At 32.8% G+C, this 24,590-nt stretch overlaps 3 protein-coding genes across 4 annotated transcripts; 2 read left to right on the top strand and 1 right to left on the bottom strand.

The window, feature by feature from the left end:
* The first annotated feature begins 8,126 nt into the window (after positions 1-8,126).
* LOC142622368 (receptor-like protein EIX1) lies at positions 8,127-11,474 on the top strand. Its single transcript, XM_075795823.1, has 2 exons — positions 8,127-11,137; positions 11,238-11,474. The coding sequence occupies exon 1, from the start codon at positions 8,220-8,222 to the stop codon at positions 11,112-11,114; it is 2,895 nt and encodes a 964-aa protein (XP_075651938.1). The 5' UTR covers positions 8,127-8,219; the 3' UTR covers positions 11,115-11,137; positions 11,238-11,474.
* Positions 11,475-13,077: 1,603 nt separating this feature from the next.
* Positions 13,078-18,105, top strand: LOC142611096 (protein arginine N-methyltransferase 1). Of its 2 annotated transcripts, XM_075783129.1 has the most exons (9): positions 13,078-13,420; positions 14,364-14,374; positions 14,523-14,678; positions 14,827-14,890; positions 14,978-15,120; positions 16,284-16,371; positions 16,572-16,687; positions 16,834-16,984; positions 17,649-18,105. In XM_075783129.1, the coding sequence occupies exons 1-9, from the start codon at positions 13,165-13,167 to the stop codon at positions 17,852-17,854; spliced, it is 1,191 nt and encodes a 396-aa protein (XP_075639244.1). In that variant the 5' UTR covers positions 13,078-13,164; the 3' UTR covers positions 17,855-18,105. The 2 variants fall into 2 exon arrangements, with proteins under 2 accessions (XP_075639244.1, XP_075639252.1); XM_075783137.1 differs by lacking the exon at positions 14,364-14,374 and having other exon boundaries at positions 13,084-13,420.
* A 922-nt stretch (positions 18,106-19,027) lies between these two features.
* On the bottom strand, positions 19,028-22,379 carry LOC142622715 (uncharacterized). The gene is made up of 7 exons (XM_075796244.1): positions 22,028-22,379; positions 21,791-21,901; positions 21,411-21,479; positions 20,738-20,869; positions 19,803-19,880; positions 19,596-19,721; positions 19,028-19,514 (listed from the first exon to the last, which is right to left on the bottom strand). Exons 1-7 carry the CDS (start codon positions 22,232-22,234, stop codon positions 19,326-19,328), a joined length of 912 nt encoding a protein of 303 aa, XP_075652359.1. The 5' UTR covers positions 22,235-22,379; the 3' UTR covers positions 19,028-19,325.
* Between the last annotated feature and the right edge of the window lie 2,211 nt (positions 22,380-24,590).

Below are 24,590 nucleotides of genomic sequence, written 5' to 3'. Positions count from 1 at the left end.
TTCAAGTATGGAATCAAAGTCAATCCATATTTAAATGCCTTTCCCTATTTGATTTTAAATTCATATTCAAAACGTAAATGGAAAACTTAGTGAATATGATTGATTATCTTCATTAAAACTCAATCTTAACAAGACAAATTCAAGTTCAAATTCAAAAAGATATTTTTATTTTTTTGAGGACAATTTTTTATTTCTTTTTCATTTTCCTTTTCCAAAGTTTTTCTTTGATTTTTTATTTGGATATGATATCGGAGCTAGTTTTGTTTATTTTTTCACATAAATCACATGTATTTGATTTACCCGATCTAACTTTTAATACATTGGAAATGCAAATTCGGTAGGTTTTCTTAAGCCAATCAATGTATTATACAGTTAACTGTTTTAGTTGATATCATCAAGTAGGCATTTTGAGTGGGACATGTGCATGTAGATTTATTAAATTTTTCCGCATTAAAATTATACTCTATGATGTTTTCTCTTCTTATGGTAGCAATTTATCACTTATGCGTGCATTTTATATATTCTTCTTCTTGTGTGTGTGTATATATATATATTTTGTAAAATTTAGTTACAAAATTTGTTGCAGTCTTAAGCTACAACCTTATTCAATATTTTTTTATTAGAGATGAATTTTGACAAATCCACCATTGGATGATATTTTCTTCTCATATCCTCCATGTTTACAAAATTTATAGAAAATTAAAGATAAATAGCTATGTCATCTATAAATTGTTTAAATCGCAAGTTTTTGTAGTTTAAAATTATGCATAAAATATAAGTTTATAGATCATATAGTAAATAATATCTGATTGACACAAAATTTGACATGTGTATTAAGAACGTAAAGAATATGCACTTTAGCGGTTAGATTTTCAAAATATGTAATAATGTTTAATTTATTGAGTAATAGCCTGAGGCTACAACTAATTTGTAGCTAAATTTTGTCATCTTTCTTCTCTTTTTTTATCGACCTTTTTATTTTAGCAGCATGTCATTGCCAGTTGTTGTAAAAGCACCATGGACTCCCGTCAATACCCCTTTAGGAAATTATAGAGAAAGAGTTTAACAGTCACTGCCCTTGATAATGTGCACAGGAATGTGCTCTCCATGAGGCAAGAGTACCATACTAGTGTAAAGATGTTGCGGTGAGGTATTCTATTGCCCCCTATGAAGTGTAGTTTGAACATTGAAGGAATACAAATCTTTTGTTTTACCTTTGTGTTTCAATATATATTCCACTAATTATGGTAATTTTGGTTATTACAAAGAAAGCCAAACAAATAAATAACAGATTGTGATTGGTTAAATACAAAATGGAACACAAAAACTGTGATTTTTATGTTCACAATTAATAGGGTGGGATTGAAATAACTTTTGAACTCTGTTTCTTTTGAATGAAGATATTTTCTGAAATTTTTTTTTTTTGGAAAATATTTTTTAGAAAATTGATTTGTTTTCAAGTGTTTAATTGCAAACATATAAAATAGCTAAAAAATATTTTTCTTGTCTGACTTACATGCAAAATCATTAGTATTTCTTAGTAATTTAAGATATAAACAAAAAATTTCTTTCATAAAAACATATCCCAAATAGAAAAATATATTTTTTTTTTTTAGGTATTATTCACGATTATCAAATGGATCCTGAATTTAGACTCTACATCAAAGAAAGCAATAGTTTTAAGGAAAATGGTTGTTTGAAAAGAAAAGAAATTGGGTATTGGTCCACAATAATCAACAGTCTTTTTGTAGAGTTAGAGGAGTTACCCTTGAAAGTTTTCTGTTGCTACATTTTTTATATGGTCGGACTTGTTCTTGTTTATTTATATTTTCACCATACCAAACACCAAAAATGTAAATAAATAAAAGATAAAAAAATTTCATTGAAACAAATGCAACGATAGCCCCTCTCTCCCTCTCTCTCTCATGGTGTGAATCTCATATTGTTCGATGTTGGACCATATACATGTAAAAGTTTCCCTTGTTTTTGTTTTTTTTTTGTTTTTTTTTTTTTTTGAGGTCCATGCACTCTGGTAAGATATGCTAGTGATGGATGGATTCTTTATACTAAGAATATGATAGTCCAAGACTCCAAGGGTGATTGAAGTTGGGTAGAGAAGTGTAGTTTGAACTTTGAAGGAATTTATCATATTCCAATAATTTAAACTTTTGGGACAATCGGTAATTTAACATAATATCAAGGCGGGCTATGCATATTGTTACAATTTCTAAGGCCAATTTGTTGAATTTAATTGATTAATTTAAGGTAGAATGCCTAAGAAATTGTACCTAAGTTTTGTCATATCTTATATAGACTTTTTATTCAAATAATAATATATAGGCTAAAATGCAAAGTGCACCCTCCTTTAACTTTACTTTTGTTCAATTAGAGTCCTTTAATTTTTAGAGTTATTCAATTCAAGTTTTTTATCCAATTCCGTTAAAAAAATTACCATCAAGTATGCAATTAACTAATGAAAAAAAATTCTTAAAAATTGCTTTCCATTTTATTTATTTGTTTGCTCAAAATTCATATATATGTTTAAAGAAACAATGTATTGTTCTCTATATAATTTCAATTTCAAATTTTTATGAGTTTTAATCCATGTGTCTAACTTTTGGTTTAATCTTTAAAAATAAGAAAAACTAAAGAAAGAATATAACTTGTGTTTAGGGTATATGTTGGTGATGTGGTGAAATAGATAGGTTAAGTGAATATTGGGAAGTTGTTAGCAAATGTGTCTCATACATTGGATACATACATTCTTATACCTTATGAGTTTAATACACTGAAAAAGAGATTATACACATATTTGATGCATGAAATAATTATGGGTTTTGACTAGGAGCTAACTACTAAGAAAGTTTATAAGGCCATTCCGAGAGAGAAAATGAGAAAGATTTCGTCGAAAATTACAATTACTAGAATAGCCCGCAGTTACTTTATTTCATGGGCCACAACAAAATATACCACACCACCAACCGATGTCATATTCACCATTTAATTTTTATTCACCCTTGTTTTGACCCCAGGCCCAGGATCCTCATAGAGACTCGACACTAGCACTATTCAGACGCCTCTTCTCCATAAACATCTCTGCACCAAAACAATACCACGGATCCAGTCCACAATCCCAAAGTTTTCAAATGCACTTCAATTACTTTCCCTTTAGAAAAACAAAGTAAAAGCCCATACTCATAAATAAAAAAATAATAAAAAATAAAGCCATTGTTCTCACCTAACCAAGCCAAGACATGGGCTGACTTGATATCTAATGAAGAGAGACCCAACAAATTTTCTAGGACTTCTGTTTTTTAAACACAGCCCAATACTTCTTCAAAAACAATGTCCAGACCAGAACACAATTTGATTTCTTTTATCCAGGCAAGCAAATTTAGCTTAAGTAACAGTTTCAACATTACCTTGTTTACAAACAGATTTCACAATTCACATCCCATCTTTGAAATTTTTCTAAGCAAAATCTAGAGATCTTGTACGTCTGATTTTCTCTAATTTTTTTTTCCACTTGTTTACTATTGACTCTATCACTTTATCTCATTTAAAGAAGTAGTACATTTTCCCTCTCCCTTGTGTGTTTCTCAACAAAAAAAAAAAAAAAAATATATATATATATATATATATATATATATATATAAATAGTAACACTTGTTTACATACCAAATAGGAACCAAACTTGTATTACAAGCTACTTGGATATACAAAATATCCAACAGAGGGAGGAGATTTGATTTGAGAGAATAAAAGGATATTGGTCATGGAGGGAGAAATATGATTTGAGAGAATGAATTTTGATCGATTTGGGAGAAGACTTGAACAATGTCATTTTTGGTTTTTGACCTATAGACCATACGACACCGTTTGGACAATCCAGTTTTTATTTATTTATTTATTTTTAAGTTGTTTTAAAAAATAAGTAATAATAATAAGAGAAAATCAGGATATTCTCGTATTCTGCTTGACCTACACTCGGCTCTCGCTCGAGGGGGCTTGGCATTGGCAAGGTGCCAATATACACAATCAGCCTTCTCTGTTTGTCATACAAACTATTGCATGCCCAGTGGTCTTGCTCTAGCACGCTCGAGCAAGCCACTAAAATTTCTAATTTTAACTTTTATTTTTCTCCATTTTTTAACTTTCCAAAATACTATTATTTACGCATATTACAACCTGCACTCTATATACATTTATGTACAATACATGATTTCATTGGAAGTTTAATATGCCTAGATAGAAGATATTGAAATTCAATGAAATTATTTCCGGTAAAATTGATGGTATGATTCTTGCTTTTTTCTTTTAATCATTTGAAAAGTTTTGCGTATCAGATGATGAAATGGCTTGACATCATCGGAAGCTCAAATTCATGATGCTTGGTACTGGGTCTCTAAATTCTACCAACTTTAAGATTAATAGAATCTGTTGAATATCGGTCACTGATGACCTGACCCTGACCTTGACCTCGACTTGGACTACTACGTCTACACGTTTCTTTTCTTTTTCTTTTTGAAACCGTCTACACGTTTCAAAAAGTTCTACAATACATATTCTAAAGTCTAAAACAAGAATCTACCAAACCTTGTCATTTGGAGCCGCCGCATGCAATTCTACTGAGAAAGCTGTCAACAGTTTTTTCCACCCAACTACCAAAGTGTTCTGGATTCAATTTCAAGTTCCTCCTAAATAATTTTGTGTATCTTGCTTCGAATTGAAATCCAGATTCGCTGCTTGTCTGCTATTAAGGCTAGGCATCATATCTCCTAAATTCGAAGGGTAGGCATTAGAATAAAATTTTGTAAAGTTAATTTTCAGTTCAAATTTAATAAACTAAAAACCCATTTTATGTTAAAAGATATTGAGCTACATACAACTTTAGTCCTGGGGTACAAGTAAAGTAATTAATCCTAATTTTGCCTTTTATTTTTATTTCTAGTTATGGTTAATCTTAATTTTACTTGAGTGTTACCAAAGTAATTAATTATAATTATATTTGTAATGCAAGTATTGCAATTCCAGGTTTAACAAAGGTAAGGACACAATAAAAATTCACAAAAAACTTTTAAGGGCCTATATGTGAGGTGGTAAGCTAATTTAATAGTCTTGCAAAGTTGTTGTTATGAAGTTAAAAATGACTCTTCTAGGTTAGTCTAGAATTCATTCTATAAAAAAAATAAAAAATAAAGGGTAGTCTAAAATAAGAATACCCACCATAAGTCTATAAGAACGTCAAGCCACGGTAATTTATTGCTTTCTCTCTTGTACGAATTTTATTAAAAAATTAAAATAGTTAAGGGTATTTGATGTGACTTCTTTACCTAAACATTATTATAGAAGCATCTTAACTCCTCTCGAACTAAACCCTTTAATGTAATGTGTATGCAATTTTTACTTTGTATAAACAATACAATATTTCAAATTTTCTTACACGTTATAAGTCTGGTCCAAAAAACATAAAGTAAATCAAAAAGGTCTCATGCTTACCCATTTCTTTTGAATAAATAAATAAAAGAAAAGAAAAACTCAAAAGGCAACCCTTCTTTTTTGATTTTTGGCTGTTGCTTGAAACCAAAATTGGATATCAATGTTAAATAGATCCAGTTAACGGGTGTTTTTAGGATATTTATTAATGAACTATTTTAAGAAAATTTTTATACCACCTTCATATGAAACCTAAAAAAACTGATATTAATATCTGTTTTTTCTTTTTCTTTTTTTATAAAAAGTTTTAAAAAATGTTTCATAAAATAATGTCCTTAGATAATCTTCTTCTTCTTCAAAATGTCTCCCACGTCTTCTTCATTTTTTCTTTTCCCCTTTTTTTTAATAGGAATTCCACTTACTAAACAAGTTATGTCCATGTACGCAATGAAGTGTCAAGACCCCCACTCTCTCCTTTATTTATTTAGAGAGTTTATGATGCTTTTATATTGGATCCAGCTCCTCTCCAATGGGCCATAACTTATCTTGGAATGATCTACCAATCATATCTGCTTTAAAACAAAACAAACTAGGTTAAATTGCAAATTGTACACTCTAATTTCATCTAAAATTCAATTTAGTCATCTAACTTCACTTTCATTCAATTCAGCCTTCTAACTTTATTTTTTTGTTCAATTCAATCCCCCCTCCCCCCTTTTGGTCATCGTCAAAATTGCACTGTTAATTTTCGACTTTGTTCAATACAAAACTACATTGTTTTAGTTTTTTTTTTTTCCACAAAAAGCAAAAATGAGATAACTAATCTAATTTTTCACTAAGATTTCAAACACCTATCCCAAATTCAAGTTGATTCTATTTCACCTCAAAGAAACACTAAAGTACTGCATGCATTTTTTTAAAAGAGTGGGTTCAAAGTTCTTCCAAGAATTCTTTACCAAGGAAGAGGAGTTTATTTCTTTGATCTTCCCAAGAACTTCCTTTACTTTGTGAAGGTTATATCAAAAGCGAGTTTGGTATTTAGATATTATTTTCATCAATGGTCTATCCAATCATAATGATTGGTTATGAGACCTTGAAAATGGTTCTTATTCTTTTTTTTTATACTAAAAAATGGTCCTTATTCTTAAATTAACAAATAGATAACAAAAAAAATCGTTCACTTTTATTAAGTATTCAACTTTCTTATTAGAGTTCCCTCTAGGGGTTGGGGAAAGCTTAAACCCAATTTCGACAATAATGAATATAAGCGCAATTGAAATTCCTAGGGAGTTACACATTTGTGTATTGATAAGACCATTCATTCTTTCTTGAAGCTCGACCTCTCCCCCGAATGAACAATATAACCAACATAAACCATGAACCAATTGTTTTCCAATAAAACCCCAACTTTTAAAACATCCTATTCTCCACCAAAAATTCTATTCTTCAAAAATTAATTTTTTAAGGGCAAATACAATTAAATATTTGACCGGATCACACATGGGAGTGACAGGACAACAAGCCCAAAGCATTTGTACATAATACATAGTTCATGACGTGGAACTCTTTTAGTTCTTTATATTGTATTGGCTCGATTTATTCAAAATAAATTTTTTTCAATTTTCAACCTTGTTCAATACAAAACTATATTGTTTTGGGGGTTTTGAATGGCTCAATTTTGACGATGATTAATGAGATGACTGAATTGAACAAAATTAAAAGTTAGAGGACTGAATTGGATGAAAATGAAATTAAAGAACTAAATTGAATTTTAGACAAAGTTAAAGTGTGCAATTTGTAATTTTGCCAAAAAATTATGTCCAAACAAATTATTTTTTGGCTTAGCATCTTTTTTTTTTTCTTTTTTTTTTGATGTTCAACTGTTTAATCACAAAGTGCATGAATTAATTTGAAATCATCATTTGATTTAAATCAATAGAAATCAATACTCCATGGTTAAGGGGTAATTGTATCCATTCCAGAGTGCTTATGATGTCATGTAATTTAAACTCTCATTCCATAGAATATAGTTTTTAAAATGATTGTTTTAAACTGGTTTAAAGGAAGTCTCTAACTCATTATACTCGGTAATTTAAATGATTTTGGCTAATGAGTGGATGTCATTTGCCATTAGAAGAACATGTTATATTTATGTGTGTGTCTGTTTTGTGGGGGTAGAAAGTGTTTAATAAATAAAACTTATCTTGTCATTATTAATATTGGTTAGTTCCTAAAGCCATATGGAGAAGTGACATAATAGAAAACTTTTATAATCCATCACACTTACGACTGCAAGTTTAAAAATTATGAATTTGAGTAATAACAAGTTTTATTAGTGCTCAGGTGATCCAAACCATAATGCTAAGTGGGGGGTTTAAGTGGTGCAAGGACAATGACCACACTTACAAACCCATTTTTTCAGCCAAAAAATAAAAGTAAAAAAAAATCAGACTACGTCATTCTACGATTCTACACCTTTATTTCAGGTGTTATGAGCTTTGATTTTTCTTTTAAGTCTAAAAATAAAATATGTGTCAAACCTTTTTTGACCGTATTATCAGCGTAGTCCTGTTCCCTTTGCATGCATTTACACTACAAGTTTAATATTAAAAAAAAAAAAAGTAAAAACTGCACTTATAAATAATTGGTTCTATGGCCTAGGGGTGTTGTGACAGCTCAGAAACCAAAATCAAACTTGCAACATTGATTGCTCTAGTTGTGCTCAGGATTCTTCATTTTAATTGTTTTTTTTTTTTTGGAGAAAACACACACACACATTGAGCATGACATTGATTATGGGTACAAGGTCTCATAAACTTCTGTCCGCAATTTTTATTTTTTTACTAAACTTGAAACCAGCCCTTGGAGTCATTTCAAGGGTTGGAGACAATAACATGTGGTGCATAGAGAGGGAGAGACAAGCACTCCTTGAGTTCAAAAAAGGCCTTGTTGATGACAACCATAGGCTCTCTTCGTGGGGGAATGAATATGCAAAACGAAATTGTTGCAGTTGGGAAGGAGTTCACTGTAACAACCAAACTGGCCATGTACTTGAGCTTCGTCTTGATTCTTGTGGGTTACGAGGTAAGATCAGTCCTTCATTGATTGAGTTGCATGATTTGAGTTATTTGAGTCTTAGTGGCAATGATTTTAATAATAGCGAAATTCCAAAGTCTATCAGTTCACTCAATAACTTAAAGTACCTTGATCTAAATAGCGCCAATCTAGGTGGACCAATTCCATTTCAACTGGGTAACTTTTCGCACTTGCAATATCTTGATCTCAGTTGGAATAATTTGAAACCTGTCCAAAATCTCGAATGGCTTTCTCATCTTGTTTCAATAGAACACCTTGAACTAAGTAATTTAAATCTTAGTGTAGCCAATGATTGGCTGAAAGTTGTTAGTGATCTCCCTAAGCTATCAGGGTTACGGCTATATAATTGTTCTCTTCCTTTTGTCACTCCCTCTTCTCTTTTGCATATCAATTCCTCTAAATCTCTTACTTATCTTGATCTCGCTAACAACCCTTGCATCAGCTCTTCGATATTCCCCTGGTTGTTGAATTCTAGTGCCAACCTTGTTTTTGTTGATCTCACTTCAAATCAATTACAAGGTTCAATTCCAAATATTTTCGGCAACATGAAGTCTCTAGAGCAACTCTTTCTTAATGATAATCAACTTGAAGGTGGCATTCCAGAATCCCTTGGTGATATATGTACTTTATGTAGATTGTACTTGTCGTCGAACAATCTCAATGGACAAGTTCTTGACTTCTTCCACAACTTGCAAGGATGCGCAAAAGATTCACTTGAGAGCTTACATTTAGGCAGGAATCAAATTACGGGGTCGGTGCCTAATTTTGCAATATTTCCATCATTAAGAGAGTTAGACATCTCTAACAATAAATTTAATGGGACTTTGGGGGAAAGAATAGGAAGCCTACATAAGTTAGAGTATTTGGATATCCGTTCAAATATGTTGGAAGGCGTTATCTCTGAAACTCTACTTTCAAATTTCCCCAATTTGTACTGTTTAGAATTGTCTTCCAATTCTTTAACTTTAAATTTCAGCTTTGATTGGGTTCCCCCTTTCCAATTGATTGACTTATACTTGAGATCTTGCAAGTTGGGTCCTGATTTCCCAAATTGGATTAGAACTCAAAGCAACCTTTTCTTCCTTGATCTCTCCAATACTGGAATTTCAAATACCATCCCTACTTGGTTCTGGGACATGCCTTTTGAGTTAAATTATTTAAATTTGTCTCAAAACCAAATCAAGGGTAGATTGCCAAATGCATTAAGTATATTTTCAAACTTTGCCATACTAGATTTCAGCTCAAACAGATTTGAAGGCCCACTACCAGTGATTTCTTCTAATTTGTCCTCACTAAATCTCTCCAAAAACAAGTTTTCAGGGTTAAATTCATTTATATGCTCGAAGATTGGGGGTATGATGCACGTTGACCTCTCAAGCAACAATCTATTTGAAGGGATCCCTGATTGTTTCATGCATTGGCAAGAACTTGAAATTTTGAATTTGGCTCACAATAATTTGTTCGGGAAAATTCCACACTCTATGGGTTCTTTAATACAACTTATTGCATTGGACTTAAGCAACAATAGCTTGTCGGGGGAATTGCCTTGGTCCTTGCAGAATTGCACTTTGTTGAGATTTATGCACTTGGAAAAGAATAAATTATCTGGGACGATACCAGCTTGGATAGGGGAAAGAATGTCCTCATTGATCATTCTCAGCCTTAGATCCAATATTTTCCATGGAAGCATACGGTCGCAAATTTGTTTGCTAATCCATATTAAATATTTAGACCTATCTCAAAACAATATATCTGGGACCATTCCAAAGTGCCTTGATAATTTGATTGCCATGGCTCACAAAATTTCAGATGTTATGACTAACAAGTACTTCATTTGGAATGGCCCTGAATATAGTTTTTATACTGATTATGGAAGTTATAGTGACAATAGTGTCCATATAACTGTTGGTTGGAAAGGAAATGTGTATGAGTATGGAAAGAATTTTGGAGAAATGAGGAGCATTGATCTTGCAAACAACAAATTGACCGGAAATATTCCAGAGGGGATATCCTGCCTCATAGAATTGAAAGCATTGAATTTATCAGGAAACATGTTGACTGGAGTAATCCCTAAAAACATTGGTAAGTTGGAACAATTGGAATCTTTGGATTTGTCGAGAAATTGGTTTTCTGGTTCATTACCTGCTAGCATGGTTGGCTTACATTATTTGGGCTATCTTGACTTGTCCTATAATAAATTATCGGGAAGAATTCCAACAGGCACTCAACTCCAGTCCTTCGACCCTAGCAAGTTCATGGGTAATGCTGGACTTTGTGGACCTCCACTTACAGAAAAGTGCCCAGAAGATGTAACATCCAACATTGGAGGCAGTAAAAACCATCAAGAAGATCGAGATGCAGTAAGTAAAAACCATCAAGGAGATCGAGATGAATTCTGGAAGTGTCTTTATGTTGGTACAGGGTTTGGATTCGCTACTGGTTTTTGGGGAGTCTGTGTCTCTTTAATATTGAACCGTTCTTGGAGACATGCATATTTCCTAATGTTGACCAACCTGAAGGATTGGTTGTACGTGACAATAGTAGTGCATACTGCAATATTGCTAAAGATGTTTCACAGCTAGAGGCTATCACAACTTCACTAAAGGTTTGCAAAAAAATTTCAAACTAGTTATATTTTTCTATCTATTTCTTCTCTTGGATTGCTTTTGATTTCGCAAACTAATTACTGTTGTTTAACCTTGTAGGAGATCTCCGGCCTTTGATATTATGTGCTTTTTATTTGCTTACGAACTCATGATGTGGTGCAAAGCTTGGGACTTTACACGATTTTAGACTTCCAAATTCCAATATCGTGTGTGTGCACGCTTTTATATATACAGATATACAAAATTTTGTGTGTTCTTGGCAAAAGCTGAAATTGCCATCAACAAATTATTTGTTTTATATTGGATTAATGATCTGGTTTCGTTTGAATAGGTTAGTTGGGGTTCAAAATATATTGAGCAGTAATTCACTAATTCTATGAATATCTTTTTTTTTTTTTCTCATCTTAGTGTGTAATAAGTCATATAAAATAGTGTCTATATCAAATGCATGATAGACTTCATGACGTAATTGTTTATGGGGAAATAACTCTTACACACAAAGTGACACACATAACTGTACAGATGCTCATACACAAATTGCATTGAAATTGTCAAGTCACAAACTCCAAATTGAAAAGCGTGACTTGAAATCACAATTTCAGTACAAAATGTGTGTGTACAGTTATGTGAAATAAGGTGTGTGTAACAAACACCATCCATTGTTTATTTAGCTAATTAGGGATAGAACTATGTGTAGTTCAAGGGCACCATGACCCTTAAGATTTTAAAATTTTTTGAAGTAGGTTTATGTAGGACTGTTCTTGCTGACCTGTATGTACATGAGAAATTTCTGTGTTTATAAGCTAGGTTTGGGTTAGGTTCTTGCTTCCGATGCATGGGAGAGAAAGAGATGAAAGAGGAAGGAGAGTGTTTCAGAGAGAAAAATGTAAGAGGAGTGGGGAGAGATAAATTATCGTGGGTTATGATAACATAATTACTATTACTGCTCTAAATAAACAGACATGTTGGCTCCACAATTTTTGTGTTAAAGTTGAGTTTTTAAGCTGAAAACTAAACCCAAAATTTGAGTCAAACACATTGTTGAGTGAGTTAAGAGAAAAATAGAGAATTGGATATGACCTCGTTAGAGTTTTGAGAACTATATTTTGAGTGATGCTAAAACAAAACATAGCTAAATCTCCTTTCTCAAATTCCAACTCTAAAATGCCTTGCCAGAACACATGCTTATATATATATCAGGAGTTAGCTTAACATAAAGAGTATGAATAATTAGTGTCAGTTTTGGAATTCACGTGCTTATATATAATTGGATTGTCCAAACGGTGTTGTATGGTCTATAGGTCTAAAACCAAAAAAATCATTCTCTCGAAACAGATGATGTGGTATTCTTCTTGCAATGAGTTTAGGGAGGGATGAAGAAGGGCATTTGATTTCATCCGAGAAGGAATGAATTTGACTTGAGAGAAAAAAGAGGGCCTTAGTCTTTGAAGGAGAAGTCCGGTTGAGAATAAATTTTGATTTGAAAAAAGGGGCTAATTGATGTCATGTTTGGTTTTAAAACCATAGTATGGACTATACTAATAGATGCTCTCTTTGAGAGTACCATACTTTGAGAGCACCTAATTATCAAGTTCATACAATAATATTTCGATTTTTTTTTAAAGAAAATTTAGTTTTAAAACAATATCGTTTAATAATGGAATTAAACAAAAGGATTAGAATGACTTGTTTTAATAAAATAAAGGACTAAATTGATAATAAATAAACTTTAAGAAATCTTACTTTTTTTAATAAAAAAATCTTATAATTTTTCTTTTCTCTTTCTTTTCAATTTTTTTTTTTATAAAAGAAATACCATAGATTTTCATTAATAATACCACCTAAAATTTATGATTTAATTGGAAACATTAAATTTTAAAATTGTAATATGTGCTTTTTCTCACGCAAGCACTTAAAACAAACCACGCACAGACTGTCTTAAAGCAAAGCAAAGACCCAAAAAAAAAAAAAAACGTTGTGTCAACCCTAAACCTCAAACAAAAGCCCTAAATTTGATTCTCTCGCAATGGGTCGCCGAAAGAGCAGCAACGACAACAACATGAACCAGAGCTCACACTCACACCATTCCCACAACTCGAAGATCCGCTTCGACGACCCCGAGGAGGAGGAGGAGACCACCCAGTGTTCCAACAACCTCGACGAGTCCATGTGCGACCCCGAATGCTCCGACAAGGCCATTGATGAGCCCAACGACGTGTCGTTTATGGATGGCGATGATAAAACCAGTGCCGACTATTACTTCGATTCCTACTCTCACTTTGGTAAAACCTCCTTTTTTCTTTCTGTTTACCTCTGTTGAATAATACTAGAAGATGGTTTTTTTTTTTTAATTTTTTATATTTAAGAGAAAGAAAGAAAAGATTGAATCTTTGATAAAAGTTTGGTTCAATGATTTCTGGGTTTTATTTATTTTGAGAAATTTGTGTGTGTTAGCTCTCCGCTTGGATAATAGGAAAGTTGAGGGAAAAGATAATTTTTTTTGGGGGGGGATGGTGGGTATGTTTTATGCTTTGTGCAAAGTTTAGAGCTTTGAATCAAGTTACTTACAAAGTTTGTTTGTTTTGTGTAGTTCTATTTGGTGCAAGTTTTTGTTTTGTTGCCAATGAGCTCTAGCTCAACTGGAGTGTGTGTGTATAAATTACCAATCAAAGAAATTTTTTTGTTTTGTTCAAAGCTAGTAATGAAGCATTGTGTAGTAGTAACTTTATAGTTGGAGATTTCTTAATTGACTTCACATTGTAAAAGTACAATTTTAAAAAAAAATCATGGGAAAGGGAATATATAATGACTGTTGGCCTTGTCTTAAGTAGAAACTTTGTTTGGTGTGGTTGAGTGGAAGTTTTTGCTTTCTTCAAAGCAAGTGATGAAGCATTGATGTATTAACTTCATATTGGCGAGTTCTTAAATGACTTCACCTTCTAAAAGTAATGACTTTTCTTCTTTATTGTTCAGAAAAATAATGACTTCTCTTCTTGGAGCTTTTTTTGCTTAAATGGGTCTATGTTGAATATTGGGATTGTGTTAATGCGAATTCTATCAGTGGGAGGTGCAGTATATTTGCTCCTAGCAATCTTGTACATGGACAATTGGGTTCGAGAATGGATTTATGTTCTCTCTTTCTATCTATCTCTCTCTCTCTTTTCCCACCCCTTCATTGGTGATGCATCTTGTAGAGGCTTATGTTAGTTTTATGTGTATTTGCAGGTATTCATGAAGTAAGTGAAATCAACATCGATGATGGACTGTTAGATTTTATTGTTACATCCCCCCCTCCCCCAACTATCAAATTATCCAAAGATTTTATTGTTATAACAATATATTGCAAATATCTTTGACTCCATCTGTTATTATCTTGCATTGCAGGAAATGTTGAAGGATGTTGTGAGAACTAAGACATATCAAAATGTTATTTATCAGAATAAATTTCTATTTAAGGATAAAGTAGTTCTTGATGTTGGGGCTGGTACTGGAATTTTGTCCCTATTTTGTGCCAAAGCTGGAGCTGCACATGTTTATGCGGTATGCTCTCTATTATTTTTGTTTATATATTTATGTAAATCTTGGTCAACTAATCTGTAAAAATATGTTGTATATGTTCTCATTTTGTTGTGTAACTTTGTCGTATCTGCTAATTATCATGTGATTCTAAAACTTTTCCATTTCCTAGGTTGAGTGCTCCCATATGGCTGACATGGCAAAAGAGATTGTTGAAGCAAATGGATTTTCTAATGGTGATGTGAATTTTTTTTATCCATCTCAGTATTTGCTTTGTAGTTGCTGCTTTATACATTTACTAATTTATGATTTTATCATTACAGTTATAACTGTTTTGAAGGGGAAGATCGAAGAAATTGATCTTCCAGTTGCTAAAGTGGATATAATTATTTCCGAATGGATGGGTTACTTCTTATTGTTTGAGAATATGTTAAATACTGTCCTGCATGCTCGTGACAAATGGCTTGTAAGTTTCCACCTTCCATTTACATTCAAATTTTCTCTATTTCTAGATTTAAAAATAGTTGATCTTATGCTGGTGACTCATTAATGCCAATCATATATATATATATATATGATTTGATAGTTCGGGGTGGGGTTGGGGGGATTGACACCTTGGATGTCTACTATGGAAACACCAAGAGGTGCCAGTTGAGCTATAAGGTTTTAGCCCAATTATAATCATATTATTCTGTAGATGTTCTGGAAATAATTTGTTCTAATATGTGACTTCGTAAAATATCCTTACTGGTTCTAAATTGCCTTTTTTGAACACTTGAACTTTTTTTCTTCTGTTTGTTGTAGCAATAGGCCAATGTGGGTGCTTTTTACAAGCTCAAGTCAATATCCAGAACGATCCCACAGTCAAAATCATTTTTCATACATATAATGTGCATGCCATTTTGAAGCATATGTGGGAATCTTGGAGTTATAGTGGCTTTGGAACTTCAATTGAATTAGGGAATCACTGGTGTTCTATAGATTTATGTCATTCATTGACTTGTGCAAAGAAAACTATAATGGAGAGAGCCATTAGAGGAATTATTTATTATATTCTCATACTTCATACTGAGAAACTTCTCTGGAAAATATGCATTTAGTTCCTGAAAGTTTGCTTTATTTTTTTATACCTTAGTTTTCCAAGGTATGTGGGTGCGGGGCTAGTCTTTTTCTTTCATGCTTGCCTGTATACCAGGCTGAAAATTTCCTTCCCAAGACATTGATAAATGTGCATCATATGTAGTTATAATTTCTGAGGACTTCTTTCATTACAGGCATAACATACAAACATCCCCCTTAGTGTTACAGTAGAGTTTGTCTAGCTTCTCTTTTACATGTTACATACAGTACATGGCGGACTGTAAACATAGTTTCAGAACCCTTAATTCATTGAGTTAAAATATCACTTTGATCCCTTTCATTGCTATATTTGTGTCTGTACCAGCACGGTTGTCTTTTGGTTATGCTGCAGATTATTATATGCTGAGAATTTTTTCAAACTTCAATGTGCAATGGTTTTTGTTGTTTTCCTTTTCTTGGTAACAGTTTGTGCTGCCATTCAATCATGCTATAGCTTTTTTGAATTGATAATGTTAATGTTTTTATCTCAATTATATTTTGTTTACCCAGGTTGATGATGGAGTTGTGCTACCTGACAAAACTTCCCTGTACTTGACAGCCATTGAGGATGCTGAGTACAAAGATGACAAGATTGAATGTGAGACAATTAAACTTTTGCTTATATGAAGCAGATGAATATTGTTTTAGGATCCATTTTTATGCCTGGGTAGTACAGGAGTCTGTGAACTCGCATCTATTTCAGTTGTGGGAATTTGAAATGCAAATTTTTTTTTTTTCATGATGATGCAGTGTAATATCTTTATTCTTACCTTTTTCCCCTTGGTTATCATCCTCCAGTCTGGAATAATGTATATGGCTTTGACATGAGCTGCATCAAGAAGCAAGCATTGATGGAGCCTCTTGTTGACACAGTTGACCAGAACCAAATTGTTACTAACTGCCAGTTACTAAAGGTGAAGATACTCACAAACATATCAATTAATATATATTGTTTTGTGGCATATTCGGTTTGCTTTTCATTGTTGCTTTTTGATTGGCCACTACAAAATGTAACTTTTCTCTTTGGCTAATGTAAGCTGATTTTTTTCCCTTTTTTCAGACAATGGATATCTCCAAGATGGCCCCTGGGGATGCTTCCTTCACAGCTCCTTTCAAACTTGTGGCAGAACGTGATGACTACATCCACGCTCTTGTAGCCTATTTTGATGTATCATTTACCAAGTGTCACAAGTTGACAGGCTTCTCCACAGGTTGATTTCTTTGATGTTTTTCTGCTTCTCCTTTGTTAATTTTATTGTCTGGATTAAGGTTTTTTTTTTGGTAGATTTAGTGAACGCTTGGGTTTGAAAGGAAAAAGCAAGCCTGTCTTTATGCCTGAAATTTAAGTTTTTTGATTTTTACCTGCTTCTCTTTGTGAATTGTATTTCCTGGATTAAGTATGATGCATGTATACACTTGGGCTTGAAAGGGAAAACGAAGCATGTCTTTATGCCTGAGATGTAATATGCTGTCTTCATGGAATTTGGTCATGCCCTAAAAATACTGGTAACCACAGTATTGTTCCAATAAGATTCTCTAAATTCATGGAGTCAATTTGAATTTATATTCGTGGTACAAGTAATAATATTCCAGACTGGAAGGTCATAAGCCCACTTGTGGAGGTGTTTGTTTAACTGGTGTCTGTTTGGACTCTTGGTGTCATAAGTAGGTATCTATTGCTCTTTCAACCGTAATTACACTGAGTGCCAAAACATGTGGTTTAATTGGGGGGCATTTGTTTGCACTTTTTTGGTCTGTCTGTCTTTAGTATTATATATGCAAGGGGTTTGACCAAGCTAGGCTGTCGCTGTCTTTACTAATACAGGCATGGTTAATTATCAATAGGTTTTCTGATAAATTTGGAATATCATGCAGGGCCAAGATCGAGGGTTACTCATTGGAAGCAAACAGTCCTGTACCTGGAAGATGTGCTGACCATATGTGAAGGTGAGGCAATAGTTGGGAGCTTGGCTGTGGCACAAAACAAGAAAAATCCCCGTGATGTCGATATAATGCTCAAATATTCATTGAACGGTCGGCGTTGCATGGTTTCAAAAACTCAGCACTATAAGATGCGCTAAAGCTCTGCGTGTGTTGCCAATGCTTTCCATTATTGAGCGAAATCCAAAGTGTTGTGCTCGAGGTTGCTGCACATCAAACTATCTAAAAGCTGCCTAGAATTTGTAACTGAAAAATGAGCTACAAACTAGCTGTTTTTCAGGCTGTAACTTATCAGATTATTCTTTCTTATGATTTGATGGCATAATATTTTGCTGTGTAATGCTAAAATTTTGAAAAATGATTTATATTAGCCAGTCACTTTTTTTTCATCAATGTGCCTGTCATTTTCCCTATAGGAGTAAATCATTATGAAGATAGCTCTGTAAATTTTTTTTTTTTTGTGGAGTTTCGTTTAAGCTTAGGCTGTGCATTTTAGGTGGACAACCTTAGATATTAGTGGACGGTTTCCTCAAGGAAAATGCTAAAGTTGCTGCAATTCTATTTCTAGTACTTAAAAAAGCTTATAAAATGATGTGGATTAATGTTATGGGTTGGTTTTAATCATCTGATTAATAAATGATTGAACGGTTTTTTATGTCTGCAAAGGGCCCCAGAGATGCGTTTTCTTCTTAATCAACCAATAATGCCTAAAGCTGGCTTTGTGAAAGTAAACTTTGATGGGGCGGTATTTGAGGACTCCAATAAATCAGGTGTTAGTTTTGTAATAAGGGATTGTTATGGTGATGTTTTAGCCTCATGTTCAGAGCAGATTTCTCAGGCGTACAAGGCAGAGGAGGCAAAAGTGTTGGCTGCTCGGAAAGCCTTGTCATTCACACACGATGTGGGATTCCATAATATAATACTCGAAGGTAATGCGTTACGCGTGATCCAAGCTCTAAAATCCAAAGATCAATACCTATTCCCATCGGGTCTACTAGTGGAGGATGTAAAAATTTTGTCGAGTCATTTTCAAAGAATGTTGTACTCTCATGTAAAAAGAAACGGCAATAGTGTAGCTTATAATCTGGCAAAGCATGCTATAAGCATACTAGATTTTCAAGTTTGGATAAAAGATGTTCCTCCTCATATAGTTTCGATTTTGCATTCGGATGTAATGCATTTACAATAATAAAAGGTATCTAAGTTCCTTCTCAAAAAAAAAATACCAATAATGCTTAAAGAGTAGTGTCGATGCAACAATGCTGTTATGTCTGTCAGTTAATGAGAACAGAAAAAAATGAGACTTGGGTCACTTTCAAGCCAAATCAAATATTTTAACAAATCTGCAAGAACACGATCATTCCACTGACATAATTCTGCTCTTCAGACATTAACAATTGTGATTGTAAATGTTCTCCCTCCAATGAAAAAGAACTGACATTGTCAAAAGTGACGAACTAAAGCAAAAAGGTCAACAAGATAGGCTTTCATTTCTTCTTCCTACTGAGTGTAAATTTTTGTGTTCTGTATTGCCTAATAAATGATATTGATACAATGAGCAAAATCGTGCAATTCCTCACTCTTTCTTATAATGGTGCTGTTAGTGAGGAGCTAAAGATCTGACTTGCTGTTCTTCAAATTCTTTGAACCTGCTGTCTTCTTTCCTTTCCACCACTGCCTTACCCGGTTGGAGACTTTGTATGCATGATTCTTTAAGGAGTCCCTCGCATGTGAGATTCCTGTGGTGATCTTCTGTTTCCAATCGCCTTTTGTACTCTCTTTCTGCCTCAGAACTTTGCCCTGGTTGAAAGGATTATTTTCAATGATGACCATAATATATTTTAGTAGAAAATATAATTAAAGATGAAATTTTCATAGTACCAAATTTGAGGGGAAATGTGCCTCCTCGTCATCATCATCTTCTTCTTCATCATCACCACCAAAATTATTCATGTTCATCAAATCATCTCTCGAGTACATTTTCATGCCAGGAGCTCCTGGCATACCCTGAAGCACAGAAAAGCAGAATATGAGCCAAATACAACATATACAGAAAGCACATTGTCTTAAGCAATGATAATTAATCACCTCCATAGATTTCATTATCTTTTCCATCTCAGCCTCTTTGGATGACTTGGGCACAAAAGGTTCTCCAGGAGTCCTATCCTGGACAACAGGAAGAAGATAATTTAGCACAGTACAAAATTTAACCATCTAGTTCTTTGATCAATTATGTAAAGCCAATCATTTCATTAATGATGTCACACTATGTGATGGAAAAATGGTTGAAATATGTAATCTTAGGGAGAGATTTTTTATTTTCATGATGAGACATTGATATCCAAGCAATGTGAACGCTGGATACAATGAGCTTGTACATATGTGATGCAGATAGGCAAAATATGAAGAGGCTGAACAATTAAAATTTTAAAAAACAAGTGCACAAAAAATTATTAGCTATATGCTAATGCAAGATATGCTGTCTATAGAGGACTTCATTTGGACTCTTGCATCGTTTTCTGATATAATGTACAAACGCATTATTACTGGAAATTTTTTTACTAAAAAGTTATCCTCTTCTTTCACAATAATACTTATGACCTGGTTAGACCACAGATTAATGATAAGGGTGTTAATGCATCTTGGAATTAGGATGGCAGTACTGTTGCTCCATATCATGCATTCATGAATGTGTAGAAATTAAATTAATGGCACTACTGCCATGTCAAATATATTGGTGTAAAAATTGTGCAAGCAAACTTTCCTAAGTAGTAAGAATCAGAGTGTGCCGGCTTAATTTATATTATGTACTATAGATTCCAAGATGATCGGAAATTTTCCAAAACCTCCAAGCCAACAAATCTTGAAAACATAAAATCATGACAGCAATAGAATAATGAAATCACATGATTTGATGGAAAAGAAAAGCACAAAGATTGATCCATGTTACATTATTTAACAGAGAATGCTCCTCAGAAAGGCATAAACAAATCACCTAATGTATTAGTTCAAAATGCAATTACCTTAGGAACTGGAGGTGGCTTGGTACTGCATGCTTTAGTGAGGTCTTTGCATAAAAAGTTAACCAATGAATCAATTTGAGGCTTAGATGTGTATAGATATTCGGCAACATCAGTATCAGAATACCCCATGACCTGCAAAATCCCCAAGTAGCAATAATTATAACAAATCCAGAATTGGGGTTAGTCTAATAATTTGCAAGGGCTAAAAATCATAGATAATATTTATCTATGAGGTGACACAATCTAGAGGTATACGGTAAATTAAAAGATTGGTAAGCATTGCTTTTAGTTTTGTTTGGAAGTACGACCTAACCTAAACCTAACAGCAAACTCCACTCCACCCTTGCACCACCTGAGCCATCACAGGGGCAAACAACTTGGTGCCAACATTTCCATTAGTTTGACAATGAGATCTCTCTTGTACCATTCATAATTCTCTATAAATAGAAAAGGTTGACATAGGATCTCTCCTATACCATTCATAATTCTCAATCAACAAAAAATGGAAAACAGGAGATATTTTCCATTTTGTCCATAATCTAGCTACTTTAAAAAATAAGAGGGATAGAGAATAGAAATCATTGCGAATGACCAGTAACGAATCACATAATTAGCAACCAGATTGCCAATACATCAAACAATGTACACACCAAGTGCAGTACTAAAATCTCACCTCTTGGCAAGCTCGCTCAATTGTCTTGCACTCTGAATTGCATTGTCCTTCTGATTCTTGTTCCACCAGCTGAAAAGAGACGAAAAAAAAAGTTAGCAATTCTAGGCATTGAAAATCAAAACGAAGTTTTTAGCCCACAAAAGTTAGTAGAATGCATCAATATAAGCTTGAATTATAATCAAAAAATTGCAAACCCATCTAAAATCCTACCAGACAATCAAACCCCATTAGTTCCATTAATGAAAAACACACTCTTGCCAAACTAGGTGCAGAAAGATCCAAAGTAAATAACTAATAAATCCAAGTACAAACACAAACTTTCAAATGCCCATTTCATCAAACTGCTCCAAAAACAAACCCAGATAATAAATTATTCTTACCTTCAACTTATTCCCTTGTTCCACTATATCTATCAGTAATATCCAATCCGCTTCAGCTTTCTTCAGATTACAAACATTCTCCGTTATCTCAATTATTTGATACTCTGAGATCTGACCTCCCAAACACACAACAACACAACAAAACCACAAAATCAAATTCAATGCAATAAACAAAAACCCATATACTCAGTTCTTAAAATTTAGCAACCCAGACGAAAAAAAATACAAGAAAGTTACCTTCTTGGGATCGATCTCAGCTTGCTTCTTCTGAACCTGGTGGTACAGCTGTGCTGCGAGCTTTTCACAGACCTGGCATTTGATGTACGGAATGTCTTCCTTTCTAGCACTCGCCACTACTTTCTTGGAACCATTGGAGACTGGTATCCATGCTGAGACTAGTAACATAGACACTACAATGAAAAACAGAGACTTTACTTTCCCCATCACGCACTTTCTCTGTCTCTGTGTCTCTGTAGAATTTGAAGAAAACAAGGACTTTTATCAAACACTTAACAAACAAAAATTTATATATGGATGCACCAAATAAATGCTGATCTGATCTTTAGTTGTGAAATGTTCACCAAAGTTTACGTTTAGATACTTATATACAGAGTGAGGGACCCAAAAAAAAATATAGAAATTTTTTTGCTGTTTGTTCAATTCTGATTGGCTGTTTAGTGCTGAGGGTGGTGGGTCCTCTGGTTTTAGCCAATAGGGTGCGAGAGAACACGTCTTGGGGCTTTTAAGAAAACTCGGTCGGCTTTCCCATTAAATACGTTGGAGAAAGTCCAAACCGGTCTTCACTTCTTGTCCTTGTGACAAATTAACCATTTTTTTTCCCTTTAAAAAAAATTTGCATTTTGAATTTTATCATTTTAAAGTGTGAGTGTAAATTGGCAAAATTACATTCCATCCAAAAAAAAAAAAAATTGCAAAATCACAGGATAAGGTATTTTTTCGTTGAACGAAAATTTTCAATTTACACCAAAAACCAATAAAACAGTATTATAAATTGAAATTCTATCATATTCTACCTATTAATTACTAAGACAATTTATAGTATATTAATTTATATTATCTTTAGTTTACTCTAACAAAAAAAAACAATTAAAAAATGTATAAAAATAAAGATTTCTACTTCAAATAAAATTCTGTTACTCTTCTTCTTAAAAAAAAAAAAAAAACTAAAATTCTTACACCATGAATTTCAAGAAAAATATTCTCATTATTTATTATGTAGAATAAATTATATTATCATTAACTATCAATAAATTACTCTACATGAAACTTTATTACAAATTTCCAATACATTTTAATATGATAAAGATTACACATTATACATCATGCTTACACTATATGTATGTATTATACACCATAAAACTATTATGTGTTTGTCATATGACTCTTTAGCTATTAATATTTTTTTGATTTAATTACATATAATTTTAATTAAAACCGTGCATTGTATGGTCAAAAGTTTGGTACTAAGGGTGTGTTTGTTTGAAAGTAAAATAGGGAGGATGAAAAAATTTGGAGAGAAAATAAGAAGGAAAAATTTTTTAAGTGTGTTTGGTTGGATGAGGAAGAAAGAAAATAAATAGTGGGGCCCATGTGTTTTCTCTCTGGACCCACCAAAAAGTTTTTTGCCCAAAATAGAGAAAAAAGTGAGTGAGGATAAATTTTTTCTTAATTGACAAAAATACCCATGTGCACATTCTTCAAATTGCCTTTTTTTTTTTCTTCTTCTCCACTAGGCAATACGTTGCCCTTTTTTTTTTCTTCTTCTTCTAGACAGTTGCCTCTTTTTTTTTTTTTCACTGGGCAGTACCGTTGGCCTTTTTTTGGTTTTTTTTTTTTTTTTTTTTTCTATTCTTTTTGTTTCTTTGGATTTTCAGTACTGTTGGCTTTTTCTTTTTTCTTTGTTTTTTTTCCTGGGTTGTTGCCTCTTTTTCTTTTTCTTTTTTCTTCTTCTGGCAGTGATATTGCCTCTTCTTTTTTTGAGATATTATTATTATTTTAATAAAATTGAATGATTGCTCTTTTTTGTGATTATTTGTCACTTTTTTGTTTTAATTGAGTATCATTCTTCAACAAGGGTATTTGAATAAATTTATGCAAACTCATTTTTTCCGTCTTTTCACTTTTCCAGTCTCAACCAAACCAAAAAGAGAGAAAATAAAATATTTTCTATCCTCCACTTTTTCGTCCTCCCACCATTTTCTATCCTTTCACTTTTCCACTCCTCCAACCAAACAGACCCCCAATGAATTATCTTCTCTATATGACAAGTGTAACTCTCATTAATTGTGAAATTGAATTATCTTATTAATTGTTGGGATAATTTACTTCAGCTAAAATTATATTAATTTTATTTTAACAATTTATTTATCATAATTTTGTATTAATATAATAAAAGTTGCTTTGCATTTAGTGGCTCAATTTATGTTATATTTCAATACTTAATTTAAAGTTTTGAGTGGCTCACTAATCATTATCTCAGTTTTGATAATTTTTTTTTATATATAATTTATGTTTTATATTTTACATAAACTTTGTAATTCATCCATAATTTGCACAATCAAAAAGTTGAGGCCTAGAAACTATGATTTCGCTAATGGATATCTTAACTAATTTCCATTTATATTGCAATTTTTATGTTATCATAACACCACAACTAACTTCCTTTAAAAAAAATTTTAAAAAAAACCACAACTAACTTCTAAAAAGAAAAGTACTTAATTACCTACTACATGTATCCTTAAGTTACATTATTCTTAAACCGCCCCAGTTCATTATGAAT

Source organism: Castanea sativa, chromosome 1 (assembly GCF_040712315.1).
Source record: "Castanea sativa cultivar Marrone di Chiusa Pesio chromosome 1, ASM4071231v1".
Classification (NCBI taxonomy): Eukaryota; Viridiplantae; Streptophyta; class Magnoliopsida; order Fagales; family Fagaceae; genus Castanea; species Castanea sativa.
Note: the sequence above shows the minus strand (reverse complement) of the source record. Positions and strands in the feature narration are given on the sequence as shown.